Raw genomic sequence first — 24,881 nt, forward strand, 5'->3', positions numbered from 1 at the left:
AACTGAGGTAGGCTGCAGTGGAGGGACTTCAACATTTGAACTAAGATATTTACTTTTTTGAAGAGGAAATACATTTACATGGTTTAAAAATCAAAACCTAGGGGCACCTGGGTGGCTCAGTGGGTTAAAGCCTCTGCCTTCGGCTCAGGTCATGATCTCAGGGTCCTGGGATCAAGCCCCAAATCGGGCTCTCTGCTCAGCAGGGAGCCTGCTTCCCCCTCTCTGCCTACTTGTGATCTCTGTCAAATAAATAAATAAAATCTTTACAAATTAAAAAAAAAAAATCAAAACCTATAGGAAGGATTTAGTGCCACCTGAGCAGTTCCCAGCAACCAGTAGTGACCAGCTATTTTTTGTAGGTCATGTCCAAGATTTCTGTGCATATGCAGATAAGTTCAAAGACACCATAACCCTTTTTTAGAAACACAGATGGAAGCATACAGATGTTCTTAATAATCGTAGAGCTCCTTCCGGGTCAGTACCTAAAGAGAAGAGCTCCCTCTTTATTTTTTAACAATGGTGAGTCTTCCTTCACATCACATCATCAAATCATCATTTACGTGATTAGTCTGGGACTAATGGACGTTTGTGGGTGTAGCGCTTTGTAGGCCTTTGTTACAAGCCGCTCTGTGTACCGGTGTCTTCCCGGGCCGCACACGCGCACGCCCCAACGCTGCTCTCTCACACGCTGGCACGCTGGCTGATAGGTACGGCGTTGTCAGCGCACTCTTCACTTTCTTTGTGAGATGAAGCAACTTTTCAGAACCCATTTCCAAGTAAAAGCTCATCTGTAGGACCTGTGCACTCCTGCCTGCCCCTCCTCCACCTTGTTCTTCTGACCTTTTCCTTTCTCTGCCTCTTCGGCTCCTTGCCAGTCCTTGACTGTGCTGCTGCTGCTCCTGCCTCAGGGTCTTTGCACTTGGCTCTTCCCCTTCCCTGGTGTGCCCTTCCCCCATCGGGAGGCTCTCAGAGCCGCACCTGCTTCGGGTCGCGTTCACATGGCATCTTCCGGATGAAGCCTTAACGGGCGCAACAGCCACCCCACCCCCTGGTTCTCCCTCTCTGCTTTCCATCAGATAAAATGTGTTTTATTTATTTCACTCATCAGATTACCTTTAATTTAAGTTCTCTGAAGGCAGGATTATTTATCAGTTTTAACTTTTATATCCTAGGCACCTAGAGAAGTATTTGGCACATAGTTAAGTGGTTAATAAACGTGGCATGAATGAATGTTCTGGTCATAACCTTTGTGCACTTTTGTAATCAATGATTGGTCTTTTTTTTCCCCACTGAAGATTATTTATTTATTTATTTATTTTAAGATTTTATTTATCCATTTGACAGATCACAAGGAGGCAGAGAGGAAGGCAGAGAAAGAGGAAGGGAAGCAGGCTCCCCGATGAGCAAAGAGCCCGATTTGGGGCTTGATCCCAGGACCCTGGGACCATGACCCGAGCTGAAGGCAGAGGCTTTAACCCACTGAGCCACTCAGGTGCCCCAATGATTGGTCTGTTTACCAGTTTTTAAGCATTGTCTCAATCAGTCCTTGCTGTTGAGGTGTATCCCAGTTTGTCTTTTTTTTTTTTTTTTTAAGATTGATTTTATTTGAGAGTGTGTGCGCAAGCGGGGGGATGGGCAGAGGGAAAGTCTCCGGCAGACTTGGTACTGAGCACAGAGACTGATGTGGGACTTGATCTCAGAACCCAGAGATCGTGACCTGAGCTGAAACCAAGAATTGGAGGCTTTAACCACTGAGCCACCTAGATGCCCCCCAGTTTGTCACTGGTCTTTTCATTTTTTTGCCACACAGGGTTTAAAAAAAAAAATTATGAGAAATGTTTCATACATTGCAGAGATTTGGATTTTTATGTAATTGAGTTGATCTTTTGTGCCTTCTGGAGTGTGATGCATAGCGTCAGGATTGTAAGATTTTTTTCAGTTTTCCTCTAGTGCTTTTATAGTTGTGTTGCTCTGTTGTATGGGTTTGTGGGGTTTTCATGTATTTTGATGCCCCATCCTTTCGCAGTGTCTCTTGCTGTACTTTATGGGATATGGATTAGACTTTTTTTTCTACGTGGATAACCAGTTGATTTGACATTCCGTCCTTACGGATCTTAAATTCCTCTATGTTTTTGGATTTATTTCTGGACTTCTGTTTTTATTTTTGGACTTCTGTTCCCTTAGTCTATCCATGATCGGGGTCACTTATGTATTGTAATATTTGGTCGTGCTTATCCTCCTCCATAGCTTGGAAAACTCTGGGGAAAAAAACCATGTTTTCTTATTTTCCCTTGGAAACTGTAATTATCTAGTTAAGATCACTGACGGATTCTGGATTATATTACATTTATACATTAGGAAGAACTGACATGATGTGCTCAATCTTAAAAAGAAAGCCTTTGAGTTTTTATTTAAGTTTTTTTGGTGACCTTTCAGAGGTATTTGAAGTTTTCTTCTTACAGATGTTAAAATATTTTGTTGCTATTGTGAATGAGAGGAGTATCTTTGTTCCATTATCTTCTAAGTGATTATTATTATTTTTTAAAAAGATTTTATTATTTGAGAGCGGGAGCATGAACAGTTTGGGAGATGGGAAAGGGAGCAGCTTAGCCAGGAGCCCGAATCGGGTCTCGATCCCAGGACCCTGAGATCATGATCTGAGCTGAAGGCAAATGTTTAACCTTAACTGAGCCACCCAGGCGCCCCAAAGTGATAATGAAAGCCATTTTTTCTTTTATATTTTTTATTTCCTTAATAAATTTTCTTATAGTTGTTTTTTAGTTGAGTCCTTGGAATTTTCAGGGTCCAGTCTTATGTACATAGGGACCCTAGGCATCTCTGTCTTGTTCTTGATGTTAGTTGCATTACCTACGGCCTTAGACTTTCTTTCCATTACTGGCGAGAGCATGCATCTGCCAGCCCATGGAATTTTATGTCCTTGTCCAGACAGATATAATGGTTTTAAGATGAAGGGATTAGTCACAATTTGGGAAGAGTTGATGCAGAGGTAGCTGATGCAGGCAGGGATCGATTCTGAAGTGCCACATGATCAGTCAGCTTTGCCGCTTGGGTGCCTGTGTTATTAAGTGGCCAAACCTGGTCAAGAGGGGGATGCTGTGTGGCTCCAGTAGCTTCATTAGTTAAGGCCTTGGTTTCTATGTCTGACTATCCTGGGCTGGTCCTGTTTTTATGATTTTCCATGAGTCCAAGAGGTGATTTGTGCCATGCCTGGGTTCTTCTCAAGCACTTTCATCCTCAAGAAGGTTATGCAGTTGACCCTTGAATAACGTGGGGGTCAGGGCACCCCCATCCTGCCCCAGAGCCTCACATAGAACTTTCAACTCCTCAAAAACGTGATCTGCTAAGAGCCTGCTGTTGACTGGAAGCCTTACTGATCACTCGAGGAGCTGACGGACACATACGTCATGTGCTCTGTGTACTGCGTACTGTCCTCTTCCAGTCTAGGAAGCTAGAGAAAAGAAAATGTTAGTAAAATCCAAAGGGAAATATATCTACAGCCCTGTACCATGTGCAGAAGTCCATGTAGAAGCGAGACCCACACGGTTCAAAGCCATGTGAACTCTACTGTCAACTACATTGGTCTCTTTGAGGGAAATGTATTCCGAGATGTGGTGGCAGACGGCAGGTTCTTGCTTTGCTCACACTGAATCCCCAGCTCTTAGACACGGGGTACATGCTCGGGACCTGCTTTTCTCATCCAGCCCTAGTTGCCTGCTGAGTCTTTCTTCCCTGGCCTTCCTCTTCACTCTAGTATTCAGCTCAAGACCGGAAAGCACTGAACGGAAGGCACCAGGGATGCGGGCCCTTCATTATTGCCATGTCCCTGTCACTGTCCCCTCAGCCTGCCCCCACACAGGTGTCTGGGCCACAGGCGCCATAGCTTTGTGTAGATGCGGTCGCATGGAGGCTGTCCCCACGGGTGGCCCATTCAGCAGCTGCTGCCTCAGCTGGAGGAATGCACCAGACAGGCCAGGGGCCCCACCAGGGGAAAGGACTTCCACGCCGAGGAGGAAGCCAGGTGTTTTTCTGGTTTCACCATGGGCACGTGTCACTGGACAGGTTTACGCGCGCACGGCCTGGTGGACTGACCAGCCCCATGGGAGAACTGCTGGGCTAAGTTCCACAAGCGTGGTTCATCTCTCAGGGAAGGGCACACAAGGTGTTTTCCTTGTGACGAAGATACTCGGGACTCACTCTTGAAACACCCATGTGTCTGTCACACAGCAGGGTCCCCGCCAGGGTCATCAGGTGGTCTGCTCCCTCCCTAGCTCACATTTGTCTCCTGCCTGGGAGTCTGTACCTTCTGTCCCCTCCCTCCACTTCCCCTCCTGGAACTCCCCAACTCTCGAACCGCAACTCTGGTCTTTCTGTGGGTGTGGGTTTGCGTTTCTTCGTTGTTTTGGGTTCCACTGTGCGATCGTACAGCGTCTCTCCGATTTCTTGTCTTGGTTTTTGTTTCACAGTTTTTCTAGCAAATAACGTTTGTCTGTTCTGGGCTTTAGATTCCACACAGCGTGTTTAGGTAGGGATTGAGCATTCGCTTTCCATTTGGAAAACTTTGTTTGCTTAAGGTATCTGAGTTTCTAGAACCAAGAAAAGAATGCCATGAGAGGCTGGCTGCTGTGGGACACAGGCAGGGCTGTGCTGCCTTCCTGGCTCCTCTGTGACTTGATCTGGTTGTCCGGATGTGCTGTCATCTGTGAAAAGTCAGAGACTGTGCAGAGTTGTGTGTGATGCATTTCCTAGCCCGGGCAGTGCATGAGGGGTCACGGGGGAGCCAAGTGGGGCGAGAGAGCAAAGCCCGTGGCAGACGACTGGGCTGCTGCGGAGGCGGTGATGGGCCTGGCCATGCCGGGGGGTAGGCATGCGTCTAGGATTGGTACTTGCAACCTGCTCCCTGTTCAAGGCGCTGGAGAGAAGGGAAAGATACGGGTACTGCTTTCATGGAGCTTAATGTTGGGGTTGGGGAGACCCTGGCTCATTACCCCTTGGGGGGGGGTAGTGCTTTGGTTTGTCAAAGATGAGACATCCTGAGAATTTCATATACCCTCTGCCTTGTCAGAGTCGAGGTGGCCTGCCGTTGGCACTGCCAGACACACCCCCATGTCGAATGGATGTGTGAGTCACTGACCTCTCCTCTCCCCCTCTAGTATGCCCTGCACGTGTACAATGAGGTGATGAGCGTTGGGCAGAAATACGGAATCCGGAATGCTGGGTACTATGCTCTTCGTAGTCTTCGGATTGAGAAGTTTTTTGCCTTCTGGGGTCAGGATTTAAATACCCTCACCACCCCCCTGGAATGTGGACGAGAATCTCGGGTGAAACTGGAGAAGGTACTGTGTCTGCGCGGCCCAAGGGCTCCCCCCACCCCACCCCCTGCCGCGGGAGTGGACGTGGCCTCAGAAAGGAGTGGCTGAGGTGGAAGGCCCAGGGATGGCCTTGGATGGACAAGGAGGATGTCCTTAGAGTGAAAAATGTCTGTCCTAATAAGAAAACTGGTTGTGAGCCCTTGGCTGCCCCACCCAGCCCCTGAGATGAAGAGCTGCGCACCCCACCGTCGGAAGCAGCCAGGCACCCTGCTTGGCGCTCCTGCAGACAGAGGGCTGTTGGGGAAGTTGCTCCATTTCCGTGCCTTGGGCCTTTGTACACGGTACGCCTCTTAGAGTCAGCTGCCTGTTTTCTTTCTTTTCAAAGTGAGTAGGAACATCATTTTTTAGAAAAGTACTAGGTCAAGAGGATGTTAGTGAAAAGTCTCTTTCCCACGTCTGCCCCCCACCAGCCTGCCCCCCCCCCCCCCCCCCCGAGCTGCCGCCTCTCCCTCTGAGCGTGTGCTCCTCTCCCCACCGGGCTCCCCGCACTCGCTCCTGCTGCGCAAATGATCTTAGGCCTTCCCTTGCGGTACAGCTCTGTAGTCTTCTCTGTGCACAATTACAGGTAACTGTTTTCTCTCTGATAGAAAAGTAATGAATACTAATTTGGGATAAGATAGCAAAGAGTATCAAGAAAAGTAAAACACCATTTTATCTGTTCATAATCACTGTTTCTAACTGCTGGGTTGCCTATGCGAACCTACAAGCATTGAATATAGATGTACATGTGTGGGCTTTTTGTTGAGATTCTACATATATAAAAACGTAGTTTTTCTAAATTCTAGCGAGTACGTTTGGAGGATTGTTCTTCCTCAGTATTTTTTTCTGTGTGGTCTTGTGGTTGAAATCTGAAAAATGCTTGTGTTACAGAAGTTCCCTGAGGAGGCCTTTACTATGGTGAACGCAGTTTTTCATGCAGCGGGAAACCGGGGGGCGGAGGGGGTGCCCCAGGCCAGGAACGCCAGGGGCCCCTTCGCACCCAACACGGCCGTCCCCTCTCAGCCTGGCCTTCTTTTCTAGGGGATGGACTTCATTGGCCGAGATGCTCTGCTGCAGCAGAAGCAGAACGGGGTGTACAAACGCCTCACCATGTTCATCCTGGACGACCACGACACCGACCTGGACCTCTGGCCATGGTGGGGGGAGCCCATTTACCGCAACGGGCTGTACGCGGGCAAGACCACCAGCAGCGCCTACAGCTACACCCTGGAGCGCCACGTCTGCCTGGGCTTTGTACACAATTTTTCCGAGGACACAGGGGAAGAACAGGTGGTGACAACAGATTTTATTAACCGGGGAGAGTATGAGATTGACATCGCGGGACACCGGTTCCAGGCCAAGGCCAAGCTCTATCCGGTCACCTCACTCTTCACTCACAAGCGCCGAAAGGAGGACGTAGAGCTAAGTGACTTGCACGGGAAGTAATGCCGGCGGCCTCACTTGCCCACCTACCCCCACTGCAGCGCTCCCCTCCGCCCCCGTCTGTCCTGACCTCTGCCTCCCAGCCCTCAGCTCCTTGATGCCATTTTAAACTTCACCTGCTTTTAAACCTTTTGCTTCACAACCTCTTCTCCTTCCACCTTCCCCCTCCCTTCTGCGCTTTTCCATCTACCGCTCACTCCGGGCTGTTCCTCCCTCCCCTCTTCGCCCCCCAGATTCCTGTGGTGACAAGAACCATGTCTAATGGGCAGGACAGGCGCCAGCTCCACCTGTGCAAGTAGGTAACCGGGACAGTCGGATTTCTAATGCTGTGTCTCGAAGCAAGGGAAGCTGGTGGTGTGCAGGCCTCGGGGCAGGAGTTCCGTGAGGCAGACTTTGCTCGGAGCGGTGGCTCGCTGCGTGTGTGGCTCAGCCCTGTGCGAGCACGGGCCGTGCTGCTGGGCCAGGCGGATCCCTCTCCCTTTCCCTGTGCTGTGGGCTGGCCCCCTGGTACCTCGAGCAGGAGGACGACCATCTACCTCACCCCCGCGAGGCATCCCGTGGATGCTGTCTGGTCTCTAGTGAACAGCGGCCCTGGCACCATCCTGAGGTCCTTACCAGCCTGGGTGTTACAGTGTCAGGCCGGGGCCACCGGCCTCAAATTCTCTGCGCGTCTCGCTCAGCTCTCCAAGAGCCTTTATCGGCCTGAGTAAACAAGCCAGTGCTGGAAAGGGAAAAACCATGTTGCCTTTTGTGTTGCTTTTCCCAGCTGCAAGGGTCTGATCTCAGAAGGTGCACAGCCGGTTTCCTGCTGCTAGAATGCTGCTGCTGCTTTCTGCCTTTAAGCTCAGTCTCTCCAAGCGCATTGACTTGGTCCATCCTCCCTCCCCTGTCCCTTGTGCAGTGGGCCCTCCGCCACTGAACACTGCTGTCCCTTTGGAACAGGAGGGTTGTGCGGTCTTGGTGAGGAACCAAACCTCGCTGGCCATGCTGAGTTCGAGAGAGCTGCTGGCCTCCCCAATTTGGCTTCCTCTGACCCAGAACCGACAGATCCACACAGTGCTGCCCCCGCCCCCGCCATGGGTCTGCGGAGAGTTCTGAGCATGGGGAGAGTGCGTCCTGAGTCCACTCTCAGCCAGCCAGCGCTCTGGGGCTCCCGCATGGAAAAGGGCCTAGGGCACCGGAAAGGCCCTCTGTGCTATTAGGTAGGAGTTAGCTGGGCCACCTCTGCTGTTACAGATTTTGAACTGCTGTCTTGGTATCTTGGATGCATTAGCTCTAGTGAGGTCTCGATACTAAAAAGCCTTTTGTTTTAGAGCAACTTAGAATCCTCAGCTGTGTCTGCTGCGGCATTTCTTGGGATCTATTTACTCAATCAGACAGATTCCTTCTAGACGCTGCTTGCCATTTCCCCAGCCAGACAACGCCTACTTGATCACTGACTGCTTAAGGAGGTCTTAGTTGATTTATTAAGGGAGTAGGTAGTGAGAACTCTGTTCCCAGAGAGACGCTGCCCCTGGGGAGGAGGGAGGAAGGGGGCAGCGGTGTTGCGCCACCGGACAGCAGGCGCAGCAGCTTTGAGCAGCGGGGCCCGACTGAGGAAGGATCGCGGCGCTAGAGGCAGCCTGTGCTCTGTGCCACACTCATCTCTGTAAATGAAAAACTATTTCAGGTTGAATCTAAAAGACATTCTAGCTTTATTAGTTACTTCTATCTTAGCTGTAATTGGCAAGATGTTAATTTTCCGGGGCATCACTGTTTATCGAGGACCCTGACACACACACTTCGCTTCTGACACGAACACTCACCCTTGAAATATCTTGGTTATGTCAGACTTTGTCCATCTGAATTCGGTAGTTTCCCTCTTTGCTCGTTACTGTGAGGGGGATGACTCTTCCCTGCCTCCCCGCACACCTGACACACGTCCGTTCTGCGGCGGTCAGGCCCCGTGCGTCACCGTGGATGACCACTCACCTCTCCCTGGAGATCCCAGGGCCCCGGACTGCTGGGAACGGTTAGCGGGACTTTGTGTTCAGACACGCGGTCTTTTCTCTGAAAGGATCCACTGTCACCTCTTGTGCTGTCTTGATCTTGGGCTCTCTTGAGGGAGGGCCTCTACACTCTTCTCTTTGAAGCTAGAAACACAAAGCATACCGGCCTCAAGCAGATGAAAACTCGGGGCTGCGGGTCCCTGCGGCCCCTCTCTTCCCCTGAAATACCTGCTAAGCCCCCACTTCCTGGCACCACATGTAAATCCTGGTTCCCGGCGCTACCACGGTCACTTGTCTTCTGGGGAAGCTTGCAGCAGAGAGACTCCCTGTGCGTACCAGTGTCACTGAAGTCAGGAGCGCTCTAATTTGGAAAACTTTAGAGCAAGGGACAAGAACTACCTGCTGTCCTCTAACGTGTCAGAGCCACGGAGCACTGCACAGGGGACCTGCTCCAGGAGAGAGATCCAAACAACCCCCCTACGTTTCTAGTGCTCTGCTGGGGGCAGGGGTCCCTCCCTGTGCCCCCGAATACAAGAGCTGCCCTTCAGAACAGGGGCACAGAGACCACCAGGCTCAGTGATAAGGCTCAGTTACCCCGTTTCTGCAGGAGGAGAAGCCTGGTGACTTGGCTTCTCACCAGGAGATCTGGTGTCCATGGATTCCACCTTGTACAGACCAACAGCTTTACCTCTTTCCCCTCTGAGGCAGTGAAACAAGTGAAAAGTAACAACTCCTTCCTCCACTACCAGCCTCTGAGCGTATTTGCAGTGTTAACCACCCCCCCGCGATGCGGCGGGACTGAAGCTTTCTGGAAGCGGCTTACCCTCCCTGGAGAGCTGACCCCTCCCTGGAGAGCTGACCCCTCACCTTGCTTTCTAGCTCTGTTCATCCTCTGCCTGATGGACACATCTTCTGGCATCTGAGTCTCTACCCTCCGCTGAGAACCTGAGGGAGATAAAAGGGAATCTTCTATCATCTGTCGTCACAATTCTGACCCCAGAAGGCTGCGTCCTGGCTGACTTCCAGGGTTAGCTCCCGGGTGCAGCCTGCTGTCTCTCTGTAGCTATCTCACCAGTGGAAGCAGCAAAGGGCCCCTCTGGTATCCGAGGTGGAGGTGTGGGCACCTTGCTTAGTACTGGAGAACTTTCCTGCTGTTTCCATTTCCTTTGGCACACTCCCCCTCCCCACACCCACATCCCTCCCCAAATCTTCTATCAGAACGACAAAGGGAACATTTTCACGAGTCACGAACTGTCACTTGCAGGTGCATGGGTTCAGAGCAGCACAGCAGAGGGCAGAAACGGTAGCTGACCCGGGAGTCTTCGGGCGCTAACCGTGTCTCGCAGTGAGCCCTGAGCGAGCCCCGGGCTCTGCCTGGCAGCACGTCCCCGGCAGCCCCCCTCGGCCTCCTCCACTTCAAGGTGCTGAGTTGTAAGGCTCCCCTCATCCGCCCACGGCTGCATCTGCGGCCCCTCATCACTACAGATGCACTATTTTTCAAGAGAACTAAATATTTTTGTATGTCTTTGCCTTCTCTTTGTTCATTAAACACCAGAGTTATTCATCATATAATGTGATTCTTGACTTCTCCAAGCAGAGAATCTGCATCCCTTGAAGAATTACACATTTCTTCCTGGGCTTTCTCCTCATATCTAGAGGTACCTATTTTTACCCTTCACAAACCTTTTCTGCCTTCTCGGTTTTCTGTCCCTCAAAGACAGAAATTACAAGAGGGTGGGAAGGATATTTTTAGCATCAGTTTCAAAAGATCTATGCCAGGATTTCCTTTGCACACCAAGAACTGGAGCTGGGAGCACCTCTTTTCAAGCCCGGTTCTCGTGCCTTATACCAGGATGTCCCACGGTGGGTGCAGGATGAAAAGAAACTTCATTTCAGTCTGAGGGTTCCCAGGCACCCCGCCATCACCTCCCTTCCCCAGAGCAGACAGGTGAGGGGGAGAAAGCTTCTGCAGCTTCGTTCACTGAGGGGGTTTCTAGCAGCACAATTAATGCTTCACTCTCAAATCTACTCTTGGGATCCAGGAAATGCCATTGTAATTATCGTTCAGGCTGTGACTCCTTATTTACGTCTCTAAGTGTGCAGTTAGCTTAGCCCCTTTCGGTCCCTCTGCAGCGTCAGCTTCTGGTGCTGAAGACATCTAAGGCACTTTAGCGGATGGGACCTTTTCTCGAGAACTCTGGTAACTTTAGTACCTGGGGTGAATTTCTGCCTCCATGAATGTGGTATTAACATTGTGCACTGTGTTTCTATCATGCCAGATTCCAATTCAGATGTCCTTTTCATGTTACTAAGTTTGTAAATGAATAAACAGACATTTTAATTATTCTGGCTGTGTCCACTTGTGAAATGTTCATCCCTAGTAACTCAATAAATGTATTTGGCCATCGCAAGAGGTAAACACTTTCCACAAAACCATTTACACTGATACCAAAGAGGAAGAAAACCACATGGAAACCAAGGGTAAGCTAGAGGCATCGTGAAACTTCCACACACTGGTAGCAGCCTGGGGAGAGCCTCTGGCTACTGTCCTGAGGTTCCGATCTCTGTTGAAGGATCTGACCTCCCCTTCTGCCTATTGATTACATAGTAAGAACCTGATACTTGACATATCACCCATCACCTGAGGGCCCACACTGGTGTGCAAAACAGACTCTGTCCATGCTTGCTCACATAGTAGGAAGAGAAGAAAACAGAGACACACCCACATCTTTCACTATATGACCTAAAAATTCAGTCACTGGACTTTACTTACCCAGCGGTTTTTTGAACGACTACATCGGTAATCCGTAGATTGGCTAATGGGTCTATAACAAACTCATCGTGTCTTCCAAACATACTTGTTAAATTTCGAGATAACTGAAGGGCAGCATTCAATACAAAGGTACATCCCACACTCTATCAGACTAATTCCAAAGGAAGAGTTCACAAAACACTGTGCAGTGACACTTCCAGAATATGCCACAGTGATGACCTTAGGGCACAACTCTCCGATCACGGCTACCTCCTCACAGTTAACGTGCCACACTGCCCACCCCCCGTGACGCGCCACAGGAGCAACAAGTGACTGTAGGAAGGAAGCGCCCGGCAAACGGGGGCAGAGCAAGGAAGACTTACCTCCCAGCCCCTCCACCGAACGAAAGGCCGGCAGAGTTCATTCCCGCCAGGACGAAGTAGCCCCTCACCGAAGGAGACTCGCCCATGATGCACCTCATGTCCGGGGTGAAGGTCTCCGGGCAGTTCACCAACTTCAGGATCTCCAGGGTCTCCAGGTCGGGCATGCGACGCAGGAGGGAACTCAGCAGGGGCTCTGAACCGTGAAAACAAACCCAAACACAGTCCTCAGCTTTAGGGGATTCAAAACCTTCCAACTCCTGCTTCCCGACTCCCTCGTATCACAGAGAACCTCCTGAAGGAGACTTTCTCAGAAGAGCCAAATGGCCCGAGTCAGAAAGCCTGCCCCTCATGTAAATGCACTCTCTGAGGATTAGCGTGTAATATCCGGAAATCCAGCTTGTATACAGGTCACGTGTCTTCATTTACTGGCTCAAAACCAGTTCCCCGACTGACCCCTGCACATCCTGCCGGGTAACGGAATTCTCCGCTGGGGACCCCACGTCCCCTTTCCACTGCACCATGGCTGAACCGCAACGGGGGTGACAGACTAGCGTGACCCCTGGACCCTCCCTGGCCTGACTTCCCTGCTGCCCTGCAAAGCACAGGGAGACACCAGGCTCCAAATGCGGTTCCAGGAAATGACCCAGAACTCAAGTGAGATGAACTTCCCTTATAGACAAGAGGCCTACGGCCCGGGTTCCTCTCGCATCCAAGCAGGTAAGCGATGCAGGGCTCGGCAAAGCACGAGGAACCGAACCCGGGACCGCAAGTCGGCAGTTCCGGCTCGGGGCCCGCGGGGCAGACCCTCTCCTGACTCCGACTCTGCTCCCACCCGACTCAAGTACCCGTTGCCCCCAAATTAAATCCAACCAAAAGGGACCCGCTCCCGCCTGTCCTGCACGCAGCAGCCAACCTCCGTGACAAAAGCAGAGGTGGTGAGGAGCGGGGACGCCTTTTACCATCTTCACTGAGTCCGCGCCGCTCCAGAGGAAGCCCAGCCAAGACTGAGGACACTGTGGGGGGGCGGGGGGGACACCAGGCTCATCCACTGGGCAGAGGGCCACGGCCTCTTCCCTGCCCTCCTCCAGCTCCTCTCCTGGCATCTCCCCTCTGCACGAACACAGCCACCCGCTCCCAGTTCCCAGACATTCAGTCTTGATCCAAGATTTACACGCGAGGTGACGCTTCGCAAGAGTAGGAATCCTGTGAAAGGGAAATGCCATAAAACCTCAGCCTCTGAGTACATCAACTCTCACCCTCCCAACGACAGCCGTGTCACATAAGCGCTGAACGGGCAGCAAAGGAGACATCCCCGGTGCTTACGCTGCGACCCCCGGCAGGGCCACCTCAGCGGGCGAGCACGTCAGGCTACTACCAATCTTGCCAGGATCGGCCTGGAACCATCTGGGATCTGAATTACGCGGGTCTTCAGAAGAGCAACCCTGACGGACACGGGCGACCTGAATTTTCAGCTCTAGACCCCGCTACTCCCCCAGGACAACTCCCGTGGCCACCAAACGGTTTCATCAGCCCCTGGGCTTCTGGCCGATCCGTCACCTGACGACACGCAGACAGACACCCTCTACCTTGTGACCCTGCGGGGCTGTCCCGGGGCTCGGCCCTCCCTCTACTTGCTCCGGTCATACTTAGCTCGCGACTGCCTGGGGTCTTTCCCCTTGACGACACACATGACGGGTAACCTACGTTTAAGCTCTTTGGTCAGAAACAGCCTTCAGAGCAACCGGGCAGGTGCCGCGGCTCAGAGCAATGTCACCATCACGCACCGAACCGGGGGCAAGTCCTCGGCGGCTTCGTTCAGGAGCCACGTGTGGCCACTTGCTAGATAGACTTCAGTGAGTGAAGTCACAGCAAATGGCCCAGGGAGCCGTTCACATCCTGAGGATGACAGGCTCTGGAAAGGATCCGGGGAAAGGACGGATCCCCTCGACCGGCGGGCAGGGAAACGGGACACAGCGCAACACGCTGACAGACTCGCGCCAGGAAAAGACCCCGGCGAGCGGCAGCGCCGGCCTGGGACTCAAGTCCTGACCACCGAACCCGCGGGCTGACGCGGTGCCGGGCGCAGACGGCCCGGAGCCCCGGAGTCCGCACCACAGGCTGGCCGGCGGGCGGCGGATTACCTGCTTACCTGTCTGGATGCCCGTTTCTTGCTCTAACTGGTGGTAGAGCTTGTTGGAATAGTCTGCCATCTTCTGCTCGATGGTCAGGTGCCTGGCGGTGCTCAGGATGCCAGCACAGAACCTCGTGGAGCCAGCAGCCAGCCTGCAGGACGCATCCAAAATGCCATCAGATGGACTCGCTCCCCCGCGTGACGGCAGCTAGGTCAGAGACCCTCATTACGGCGTCGTCTGTCAGCTGGGAAGGGGGAGGCCACCTCCCTAGCCACCGACAGGAGTGGCACCGAGCAGCCCACAGTCCCCTCGACGGCAGGATACTCCACATGGGCACAGAAAAAGGAACGAGAGAAAGCTTTTCTGCCACAATATGGAACAACCCTAACGAGCAAAGCAAGGGGAGGGACACTGTTTAAGGTGCGCTACCAACCTGAATACAAAAGTGGAAAAAATAACAATATTTTTGTTATTTAACCCTGTCCATCAGGGTTGCTCTCTGAATGCCCAGGTACACATCCGAGCTGACGTATACAGACGCGCTCATATGAGCGGGGAGCATCTGGAATGATCCACAAGGAACTTAACTTGCCTCCAGCGAGGGAAACTTCCAGCGTGAATGGGGGGGGGATTTTCCCCTGTACACTCTTACAATTTTCACTCTGAGTCGTGTACATGTATTGGCCTACTCAGAAATAAATACAACAGACGTCTTAAAGGTCATCCACTTTCTGGTAGGCAACAGCACAGAAAGGGGACATTCAGGGAAAAGTGAAACAGCCGGAACAGAGCATGAACCGCAGTTAACCACTACAGCACCCACCAGATCCATGACACAGACCGCAAGGGGGTGTCTGAGTGTCTGTGAGGGTGCCCACAGCAGGGGCGGCCCGTACCCAGATCAAACAAGGAGCAAAGCCAACGTGCTGGAATAACTGAAGTCATGTGCCAAATAGGACGGACGGGAACAAGGGAACATTGGAAAAGAGACCTGATGGTGACCAGGAATCAGCCTGCTGCGTCTTCCGGACAGAGGCACAAGCATGTGCAAAGGCCCCGGGTGGGGGGTGGGGTGGGCAGACCTTGAGAAGTCCCAGCACAGAAAGGAGGCCAATGTGCCCACAGCGTGATCAGCGGAGGGGACCCACGACAAGGCTGGAGAGGCAGGCAGAAAGCGAGGACACACAGCCCTTGGATGCCATCGCGACAAGCTGGGATTCCACTCCAAGTGCAAAGGAAAATACAGAAGCAGGGAATGAAATAACTGGATATGCTTTTCCAAGATCAGTCCGGCTCCACGGTGGGGAGAGGACTGGAGAACGAGAGGAAAAGCAGGGCTGGGAAGCGACCGCCGTAGTCCTAGAGGGAGGGCACGGAGACTCAGAGCAGGATGGTGGCAGTGGAGTCAGAGCCGCAACTGGATTGTTCTGGACGCGAAATGACAGAACTGACGTGCCAGCAAATGGGATGTTAAAATGGGGCAAGGGGAGAAATAAGGATGACGGCAGAGCTTCTGGGTTAAACAACCGATGCCACTTACCACAGTGTGAAGGGCTAGGGATGGGGAGGGAGGCGGGCAGGGAGAGTGAGCGAGAGGGAGGCTGTGAAGGGGCGCAGGCGGGCCAACAGCCCACCCGAGGGGTTACACGCAAGATGTCTGGCGGGCATCCACGGGGAAAGGACCAGCAGTGGCCAGACATCCAGGCCTGAAGCCAAGGACCAGCGCAGGTATCTGGAGACCCAGCATGCTGAGGAACAAGCACTGGGAACCCTGAGGCTCCCCAGCACGCAGAGCTTGGGAAGAGGAAGAAGTACCAGGCAGAGGACAGAGCGCTGGGGAGACGGACAGCATCCAGACAAACAGACGGGGTTCGAGACAGAGAAGGAGCCGTGGCGAGGCAGAAAGAGGCCTGGGCTGTAGTGTCACAGAAGCCAAGAGAGGAAAGGGGCTTTAAGAAGCGGTTCCCGGGACGCCTGGGTGGCTCAGTTGGTTGGACGACTGCCTTCGGCTCAGGTCATGATCCTGGAGTCCTGGGATCGAGTCCCGCATCGGGCTCCCAGCTCCATGTGCAGTCTGCTTCTCACTCTGACCTTCTCCTTCCTCATGCTCTCTCTCACTCTCTCTCTCAAATAAATAAATAAAATCTTAAAAAAAAAAAAAAAAGTGGTTCCCTACGGACGGTGCCTGAGGGACCCTGCAGCACGATGGACAAGGGTCTGCTGGGACAGCAGAGGTCCTTGGTGTCCCCAAAAAGAGCATTCCCAGGGGAGTGCTCGGGATGAAACCGGGGCCACAGCAAGCTCCCAAGCGAGGAGATGAGGGAGTGAGGACTGTCCCTTCACTTTCTGTTCTGAAGGGAGCAGAGCAAGGCTCTTGGTCTCTAAAGGCACGAGCCCTGAGCCTGTTTCACTGCTGGCGGGAAGGGCCGGGAAAAGGAAAGAGGTGGATCTGGAAGGAGAGCTGGTGACAAAGAATGAGGTCCTGGAAGAGGAGAGAGAGGACCCAAAGCTGTGGTGAGGGACGGTGTGCGCCGTGTCTGCACAGGCCCGGGCTGGAGGGAGACTCAGGGACCGGCAGGCCTCCTCCCAGATGCAGGGGTGGGTGGGGGAGTCCAGCTTGGCTTATCCCGCACCCTCGGTGTCACAGGCTGGGACCAGCATCATCAGACAGAGAAGCAGAAGGGTATGGGATCGGGTCACCAGGGAGAACTACTCTCCCAGCAAAGCAGAGGCCTGTTCAAGGTTCAGGAAACTGCAGACACACCTGCAGGGAGTCGGCAGGGTCACCAGCGGGTCACCAGCGTTGGGGGGGAGGGGACTTCCGGCAGAGAGCACACCCAGCAGCATGCGGGGCCCCAAAATCCCAACTCGTCCAAGGCCAAGGTGTGGCGCCTATCCACCACAAACATCTCCGAACAGAGACTGAGCAAGGCCTACACCGCATCCCAAGTCAAATCCTACCCAACCAGGGCCGATCACTCGGCTGCCTCGCAGTAGTCACCAGGCCTCCTCGCACCCTTGGTCCCTGCCCAAGGGTCTCAAGAGAGAAGCTTCTTCCTGCAACCTCGTGGCCACAGCACCAACTTCTGTGCTTCCCTCCCTCCCCACCGCCCTGCACCCTCCCCTCCAGATCTCTCCACTGTGCCCTCCAGAGGATCCTTTCCAAAGTTAAGCCCTGGCCCTTCGCCCAGTACCTCTCCCCTGGGTGTCCACAGAGCCGCAGCTCCTCTGAGGGAGAGGCCACACCCCTTCCTGGCCAGCCGCGTTCTACTGAGCTCGCCTCCAGGGGGCGGCGGGGAGCATCCTCCTCCCCTTCCCCCTCCCCCTCCCTTCGGAAGGATTACAGCTTGGTCACACTGGAACACACCCAGTTCCTCCATGGCTCAGGCCAGTGGCTACCCGCTGCCTAACCGGGGGGCCATCACGGGTTCAGCCACAGGCAGATGTCTGTGTATGTTCTGCCTCTGAACCCGCAGCACTGATCCTCTCCAGACCTCGGACCCCCCACCTTCCTTCCTTCAAAGCAGATAACCCCGCTCATCTCCTCCCCTGAAACTCCACGGACAATCCCACTGGCATCTGCAACCATCTCTCCTTCCCTCAGAGGGTCCAAAGTTCAAGGCTGCAAGACCCCCAGAACCCTCCCCCTCCTCCCCAGGAACCCAGGTCCGTGAACCCAACTCCTCCTCCATGTGCCTTTAGTGCCCTCCTAACTCTCAGCGTTTTCACATGTTCAAGTCCTCCCAATCCACTGAAGAAACAGAACAAAGCCTCCATAAATGTCTTTGAGTAGCGATTTTTCACTTTAAAAATTCTAAATGATAAAGAAATATGGTCTTGGCGGAAAACACAAACATAGAAGGCAATTATGATTTTCCATCAGGGTGCCTGGGTGGCTCAGTTGGTTGAATGTCGGACTTGGCTTCAGCCCACGTCATGGTTCAGTGTCAGGGGATCGAGCCCCATATAGGGATTCTCTCTCCCTCTGCCTCTTTCCACACTTATGGGCACATGTGCACCTACGTGCGGTCTCTCTCTCAAATAAATGAGTAAAATTTAAAACAACGATTTCCCACCATACGAAATAAGCAGTCCCATGTGCTGCTCTGCTCTGCACCCGAGTGCCGCCGCCTGACTGTGTCCTTCTTCCCTTACCCCCTCAGTGACTGCACGGTCTGCCGGTGGTCAAGCCAGAGGTTCCTCTTTTGAAGATTTTATTTATCTATTTATCAGAGACAGAGAGCGTGCACAGGCAGGGGGAGTGGTAGGCAGGGCAGGCAGAGGAAGAAGTAGACTCTCCACCTTGCAAAGGTCCCAATGCAGGACTGGGTCCCAGGACCCTGGGATCATGACCTGACCTGAGCCAAAGGCAGCCACTTAACTGACTGAGCCACCCAGGCGTCCTGAGCCAGAAATGACTCTTAATGCGAACTCACAACCCGTCTTTTCACTTGACGAATACCTTCAGGAAAGGGCTTCCTGTATGATCTGTCCCTTTTTTCCCCATTTCCTGTCTGTCCCAAACCCAAAGCAGTTTGGCTTCTGTGCACCCCCTCCCCCAACAGCCAGGAATGCTGCTCTCACCGAGAAGGCTCATGTTGCCAACTTCTGGGAACACTGGCCCCCTCCTCATAAGGTCCTCTTCAAGCACCGCATGTCGCCCACCGCTCCTTCTACTCACACCCTCTTTCCTGGTTTAATCCTGACTCTTACTACCCTGGCCACGTCTTTGCTGGCTGCTCTCCCTTGTCCATCTTTCCGAGTCCATGTCCCTCATGGGGCTCTGGGACCAGTTACTCCCCTCGGTCCCCTACTCTCCGGGGGATTTCACTGCCTACCGTGACCGAGGGCCCAACCCACAGCGGCCCCAACATTTGCGTCTGCACCTCCAAGGGAACAACAGCAAGTCCGCTGGGGCTCCCAGAGGTCAAAATGGGCACATCCAACAGGGAAACCCATCCTCCACAATCTCCAAATCTTCTCCATTTCTGTGTCCCCAGTGTGACTCCATATATGAGAACCCTGGGGGCTCCTCTATGCAGCCAACCTGTAAGGACCAAGGATTCACAGGCTTCATTTCCCTCAGGTGGACCGACTTCTCCCACCCCCACTGCTCCAGCTACCAGAGTACAGGCGGCCACCCATGCTCAGATTACTGCAGAAGCTTCCTGACGGGGCTTCTGCACCCCGTTCTCCCCACACCCCACAATCCTGACACAGGACTCTAAGCCAGTCTTCTGAAATGAAAATCTTGTTTCACACCCCTGCTTAAAACTCTTCAGTGACTTTCCGATGCCCTCAGGAAAAGGCAATCTCCTTCGCAGGAAGTGCAAGACCCTTCATTATCTGGCTCATATCTTTTATTTTAGTCATTTTTTAATAAACATATAATGTATTATTAGCCCCAGGTCTGTGAATCGCCAGGTTTACACACTTCACAGCAATCATAGCACATACCCTCCCCAATGTCCATAACCCAACCATCCTCTCCCTACCCCACTCCCCGCAACAACCGTCCACTTGTTTTGTGAGATTAAGTCTCAGAAAAGTCCCTCCCAATCCCATCTTGTTTCATTTATTCTTTTCCTACCCCCCAAACCTCCACATTGCATCTCCACTTCCTCATATCAGGGAGATCATATGATAGTTGTCTTTCTCCGATTGACTTATTTCATTCAGCATAATACCCTCTAGTTCCATCCATGTCGTAGCAAATGGCAAGATTTCGTTTCTTTTGATGGCTGCATAGTATTCCATTGTATATGTATATACCATATCTTCTTTATCCATTCATCTGTCAATGGACATCTAGGTTCTTTCCATAGTTTGGCTATTGTGGACATTGCTGCTATGCACATGGATGCACATGCCCCTTCGGATCACTACATTTGAATCTTTAGGGTAAATACCCCGTAGTGCAATTGCTGGTCATAGGGCAGCTCTATTTTCAACTGTTTGAGGAACCTCCATGCTGTTTTCCAGAGTGGTTGCACCAGCTTGCATTCCCACCAACAGTGTAGGAGGGTTCCCCTTTTTCCGCATCCTCGCCAGCATCTGTCATTTCCTGACTTGTTAATTTTAGCCATTCTGACTGGTGTGAGGTGGTATCTCATTGGGGTTTTGATTTGTATTTTCCTGATGCCGAGTGATGCAGAGCACTTTTTCATGGGTCTGTTGGCCATATGGATGTCATCTTTGCAGAAATTTCTGTTCATGTCCTCTGTCTGGCTCATTTCTTATCTCTGCTCTCCTGAAGCCAGGCTGAACCTTTCTGTAACTAATTCCTCAAACAGGATAGGATTCTGAAACCCCCAGGATCTGGGCACACTGTTCCTCTAACCAAACAATATAGCTCCCGCCACTCTCCCCCAACTCCCCAAACAAGGGTAACCGCCAGCCAAGGCTCTCAGCCTGAAATCTTATTAGACCCCTCCCCCAGCACTGGGTCAGGTGGCCCTCCTATGTTCTCCCATCGCACCCTGGGCTTCTCCCAGCACAGAGCTTCCCGGACCATGTTGGTCAATCAGGGAAACAGCACAACAGCCCAGCTGAGAATGTAGGCTTTACAGAGAGACAGACAGCTGGCGGTTTGAAAGCCTCCACCCACCTCTCATTAGCTCTAGGACTTGCAACAAGTTATTCCATCCCCATGCTTTGGGCTCCTCATCCACGAGGTAAGCTAGGACGACCTGCCTCACACAGCTGCTACAAACACCCAATCAGAATAGAAGGAAAAACATGGCCACTGGACTTAAGAAGCACTTAGTAAAGATACTTTTTAGTATCATATAACCATGGAGATCTCTGGGAACTGGGACCAATGATATAACTTGATCATACTTCTCCCAGCATTCAGGATAGGCACCTAGGAAATGTAAGTTGCTAAATGGATAAGAAGAGAGAACACACGGGGGTGGGGAGGGAGGAGTTCAATGAGGACTCAGAGATCTCAAGGCTAGGCTCTCAGACTTCAGGGGATATCTAAATCACGTGAAAGAATTTTTAAAAAGAAAATGGGAATATTTTCAAAGGCAGTTACAATCTACCAGATGCTGCGTTAGGTGTACAACTGACTTAAAACTGACTTAAAACTCACAAACCTATAAGGCACTAAAATTTCTTTTCTACTGCTTGGGGAACCTGAGGCACAGGGAAGGAACTCGACCAAGCTTCTCTAATGCCAGTAGTGGCAGAGCCAGGAGTAAGACCCTGTCGGGATGGCACCACAGAGTCTACCCTAGAATCTTTACTCCCTGCTACCCATCAAACAACCTCAGACGAGTACAGAAGCGGTAGCTGTGAGGCCAGAACCACAAGACACATCCCTTGGCGGGGATAAAAGGAATTGCAAATGCCACAGAAGACACAGATTAACAGATGAGGTTTAAGATGAAATAAACAATGTTAGAAACCTAGACTGTTCCAGAAAAAAAAAAAAACAAAAAAACAAAAAACAGCCTAGGGTGATGAGAACCAAGGAGATTTGTGACCTTGTGTGCATCATGACCTTGAAAGAATCAGCGAGTGGTGGAGGCAAACAAGAACCAAAAAAGATTTAAAGTGGATCCAAACAAAGAAAGGCAGGTGCCAGAGTATCCAAGTAGGTTTGGCAGCAAAACCAAGGCCAAGCTTGACGGCAGAGAAGGTAAAGTCACTAGACAAGAAACCGAAGGTGTCAAAAACAAAGAAAGAAAAGCGATTCAAAATATGTGTGTGTGTAAAAATACATATCTTAAGCTTTATTTAAGTACTCTCCACACCCCATTCGGGACTCACATGCTCTTCCGACTAAACAAGTCACGCGCCCAAAACAAATTATATTTTTAAAAAACTAAGACGACCCTACAATGCCTTCCGCTAAGAAGAAAAATTATCTGCCGAGCAAACTCAATATCGGGACTAGGTATGCCCACATCTGCTTACACCAACACAACCAAGAGGGCAGCTCCAAGTCCCTCTGAGTCGTTCCTCTGTACGGTCACAGCGTGTGTACAAACGGGCCGCTGGGGACAACGAAGACTGGTGAGGGGAGAGCGGTTAAGATGTCCCTCACCTGCCTCAGCCCTAGAGCCCCCCAGGACTTTTCTCTCCCAGGCTCCGCCTCTGGAGTCGGACCCTGCCCGTCCTGGGTGTGTAATTCTCAACAAGTGCCACTGCCGCTTCCAGTGGTGGATGAGAGAAGAATTAGGCACCAACAAGTCAGCTGCAAAAGACTGCGAGCAGGGGACAACAGTCGAAAAGGACTGCTGCCACAAGCAACTCCACAGTCTCACTTTTATTAGATAGAAAACAATAGCCAACAGAAGGATTGATGAAGGTCAAACGTTAATCCCGTCTTGCAAACAAGCAAGAACGAGGATAAAGTTTATAGTTAACTAAGCACATTCAAAGGACTCATCTAACTAACAAGGAGCCCTGCTGGGAAGAGAAAGGAGCGATAACGAAAAAGGGAAGCAGGCGGTTTTCCTTCCACCCTGAGCTGACCGGGCGTTCCCGGGTGCTCCGCTTCCGTGAAGCAGGCGGCGGTCCGCCCTGGGCGGGCCAGGCATCCCCAGCTGCCCGGCTTCGATGAAGGGACGACATTCCGCCCTGAGCGAGCCGGGCATCCCCAGCTGCCCAGCTTCCCGGTCGTACATCGTCCTTCTCCCCAAACACCTGTTGTCAGTATCAGGATTTTTTAAAGCCATATCTAAATGTGCTTGGCAACTAGTAAAATCCTCCAGGGGTTACAGTTTAAGTAACAAATTGTTCCGAGGGGCAGCAGCATGCCACCAGATGATCAGACAAGTTTAAGAAATCAATACGAACCGCCAGCGCCGGCCAGGTGTGCCGGCCAGGTGTGCCCTGGGGCGCGGCTCCCCACCCCCTTCCCTCCGCAGCCCCGTACGTCACGCTCACACACACCGGCAAAGGACACCTGAAGACGCCCGCACCCCATCTGTGTCCTTCACATCGGTGCCGAGTGCTCACGCATCACGAAGACGGCCCACTGCCCCGGGCCTGCACTGTCCCCGCTAACTTGGCTGCCGCACTCTGCAGCAGTCCTGCAAGTTAGTGAGGCGCAGGCGGACCGCAGCGCGTCTCCAGGCGGGAAAGCAACTGCGCCCGCAGCGGACGAAGACCTGCGCGCCCGGCCTCCTCCGCCCTACGTGCTTGCAAGCCCGAGGCCGGGAGCGCGAAGCGCGGTCACCGCCGGCGCTCTGGACGTCGGGCTGAGGCGGCGGACGCCCCCTGAGGGGCCGCGGCGCAGGCCCCGGGGAAGCCGGGCACTAGTCTCCGAAACCCGGACCTCCTCAGCCGCGGACAGGCTGGGAGAGATGAGGCGAATCCCTCTCGACCCCGGCCGCCAGAGGCCTGAGGCCACCCGGCGCAAGCGACACGAAACGCGGGGCGGCCGGGACCAGCCCCGAGGGAGACCAGAGCGGAAAGGGGGGCGCTGAGACACGCGAAGGGAGGCCAGAGCGGCCCCACAGCGGTTCCTTACCTCACGGGCCTCCGAGCGCTCCGCGGTCAGCACCACGCCGGCGGCAGCCGGGCAGCAGCCACAACAGTTGCGAGGGGTCCCGGCACCAGAACGCGGGGAGCCGGGAAGGGAAAGAGGCGGGGCAGAGGGAGTAAAAAGTTCCGGGGAACGCCGGGGACCGCGACCTTCCGCGCTTTACGGCCCCCACAAGGGTACGCCGGCGCGAGATCGCGCACGCGCGCGTCGTGGCGGCCCCTCCCCTGCCACGTGTGGCTTGTTTGGGTCTCGCGAGGCCCCGCCCCTGATCACTGGAGGTCCCCCTGCGGTGGTCCGGTGGTCTTGACCTCCGGCCACCCACCAGGTTGACCTCTGCAGGTGGAACCCGGAGGTCCGCGGTGGGGCGCTCGCCCTGCGGTGCTGTGGGGAGCGCGGAGCTTCGCTCTGCCCTCCAGGCGCGTTCCCACTTCTGTCCCCGGGTGGGTCGAAGCTCAAAGCCGCTGTGGACCCGCAGGCTCTCGGCTCTTCCCGGGCAAGGCGGGATTTATAGAGGCCCTGAGCTCTGGGCCCGAGGTCACGCTGCATCTGTTCCCCACACCCCACCGGCTTCTCCCTGGACCTCTGCCTCATCGCCCAGCTCCATCTAGACTGGGTCGCCAGATCTCTTGACTCTTCTGTCCTCTGGTTCCCCAACCCCGCCGCTGGAGTTCTGAGCGTTGGCAAGCTTGCTGCAATGATCATCCCTAAAATGATGTCCCTGCTTCTGGTGTCCCCCCCGTCCTCACTCTGCAGGGCTGTCCTTCCCAAGCACGTGAGATCATTTTACTCCCTGGTGTAACTTAACAGCTCCTCGGGACTCCCCGTTGCTGGGGAGACCGTGCTCAGACTCCTTAGCGTGGCAGAGCTCTGTCTCCATAGTGGGACTGGCAGAGGTGCCCCAGGCAGCTCTGGGGCCAACTGTGTGTGACTCAAGGACCCCGGATCAAGGCCCGTTTGCCCCTGTGTGCGACTGATCCTATCCCCCACTCTCCGTTCAAGTCACACTCCACCAATCCCATATTTTGCTCACTAAGGTGCCCTTCCTGGCACCTGTCCTTCTGTCTTTGGGGAAGAGTTCTGAATTGAGAATCAAATGATGCCCCCCAGGCCCCTCATGTCAGCCTGGCAGACCCCTCCAGAATTCCAAAACCTTCTCCCACCATCACCACGATGGTGGTGCAGCCCTTCCTTCCCACGAAAACTGGCCTCCCTTTGGCGTGTCACCTCTACTCTTTCCACCTCTGTCTTTCCTGGTCTTTTCCCCTATGCCTTCTGTCACTTCCCTCCGTGGAGGACTAGTTTCTCTGAACCCCCA

The 24,881-nt window shown here is 53.2% G+C and overlaps 2 protein-coding genes across 14 annotated transcripts in view; one reads left to right on the plus strand and one right to left on the minus strand.

Moving 5' to 3' along the window:
- The window catches only part of LOC309853774 (pyruvate dehydrogenase phosphatase regulatory subunit, mitochondrial), a 38,188-nt gene extending 27,042 nt beyond the window's left edge, over positions 1 to 11,146 (plus strand). For 5 of the 9 annotated variants that reach the window (XM_082712214.1, XM_082712218.1, XM_082712215.1 and 2 more), the window contains 2 exons: positions 5,172 to 5,354; positions 6,411 to 11,146. In XM_082712214.1, coding sequence (XP_082568340.1) covers positions 5,172 to 5,354; positions 6,411 to 6,815 — 588 coding nt within the window. In that variant the 3' untranslated portion in view covers positions 6,816 to 11,146. The remainder of the gene's footprint in view (positions 1 to 5,171; positions 5,355 to 6,410) is intronic. The other 4 variants (XR_014305931.1, XR_014305928.1, XR_014305929.1 and 1 more) reach the window with 4 other exon arrangements.
- LOC309853803 (pyruvate dehydrogenase phosphatase regulatory subunit, mitochondrial-like) lies at positions 2,385 to 23,759 on the minus strand. Of its 5 annotated transcripts, none has more exons than XR_014305947.1 (6): positions 23,552 to 23,759; positions 14,085 to 14,218; positions 11,936 to 12,128; positions 9,668 to 9,745; positions 8,784 to 8,944; positions 2,385 to 3,461 (listed from the first exon to the last, which is right to left on the minus strand). XR_014305947.1 is itself a non-coding variant. In XM_082712313.1 (5 exons), exons 2-4 carry the CDS (start codon positions 14,143 to 14,145, stop codon positions 9,676 to 9,678), a joined length of 324 nt encoding a protein of 107 aa, XP_082568439.1. In that variant the 5' UTR covers positions 14,146 to 14,218; positions 23,552 to 23,751; the 3' UTR covers positions 8,249 to 9,126; positions 9,668 to 9,675. The 5 variants fall into 5 exon arrangements, 2 of the variants coding, with proteins under 2 accessions (XP_082568439.1, XP_082568438.1); XR_014305948.1 differs by lacking the exon at positions 2,385 to 3,461 and adding an exon at positions 8,249 to 8,458 and having other exon boundaries at positions 23,552 to 23,750; XM_082712313.1 differs by lacking the exon at positions 2,385 to 3,461 and having other exon boundaries at positions 8,249 to 9,126; positions 23,552 to 23,751.
- Positions 23,760 to 24,881: the final 1,122 nt, after the last annotated feature.

This window comes from Mustela nivalis (genome assembly GCF_964662115.1).
Source record: "Mustela nivalis genome assembly, chromosome: 18".
NCBI classification, from domain to species: Eukaryota; Metazoa; Chordata; class Mammalia; order Carnivora; family Mustelidae; genus Mustela; species Mustela nivalis.

Coding starts and splice junctions, on each gene's coding strand:
- LOC309853803 (XM_082712313.1), bottom strand. CDS start 14,145: ATGGCAGACTATTCCAACAAGCTCTACCACCAGTTAGAGCAAGAAACG. Junction 12,129..14,084: donor AGAAACGGGCATCCAGACAG/GTAAGCAGGTAA, acceptor TTCACGGTTCAG/AGCCCCTGCTGAGTTCCCTC. Junction 9,746..11,935: donor TTCGGTGGAGGGGCTGGGAG/GTAAGTCTTCCT, acceptor TATCTCCCTCAG/GTTCTCAGCGGAGGGTAGAG.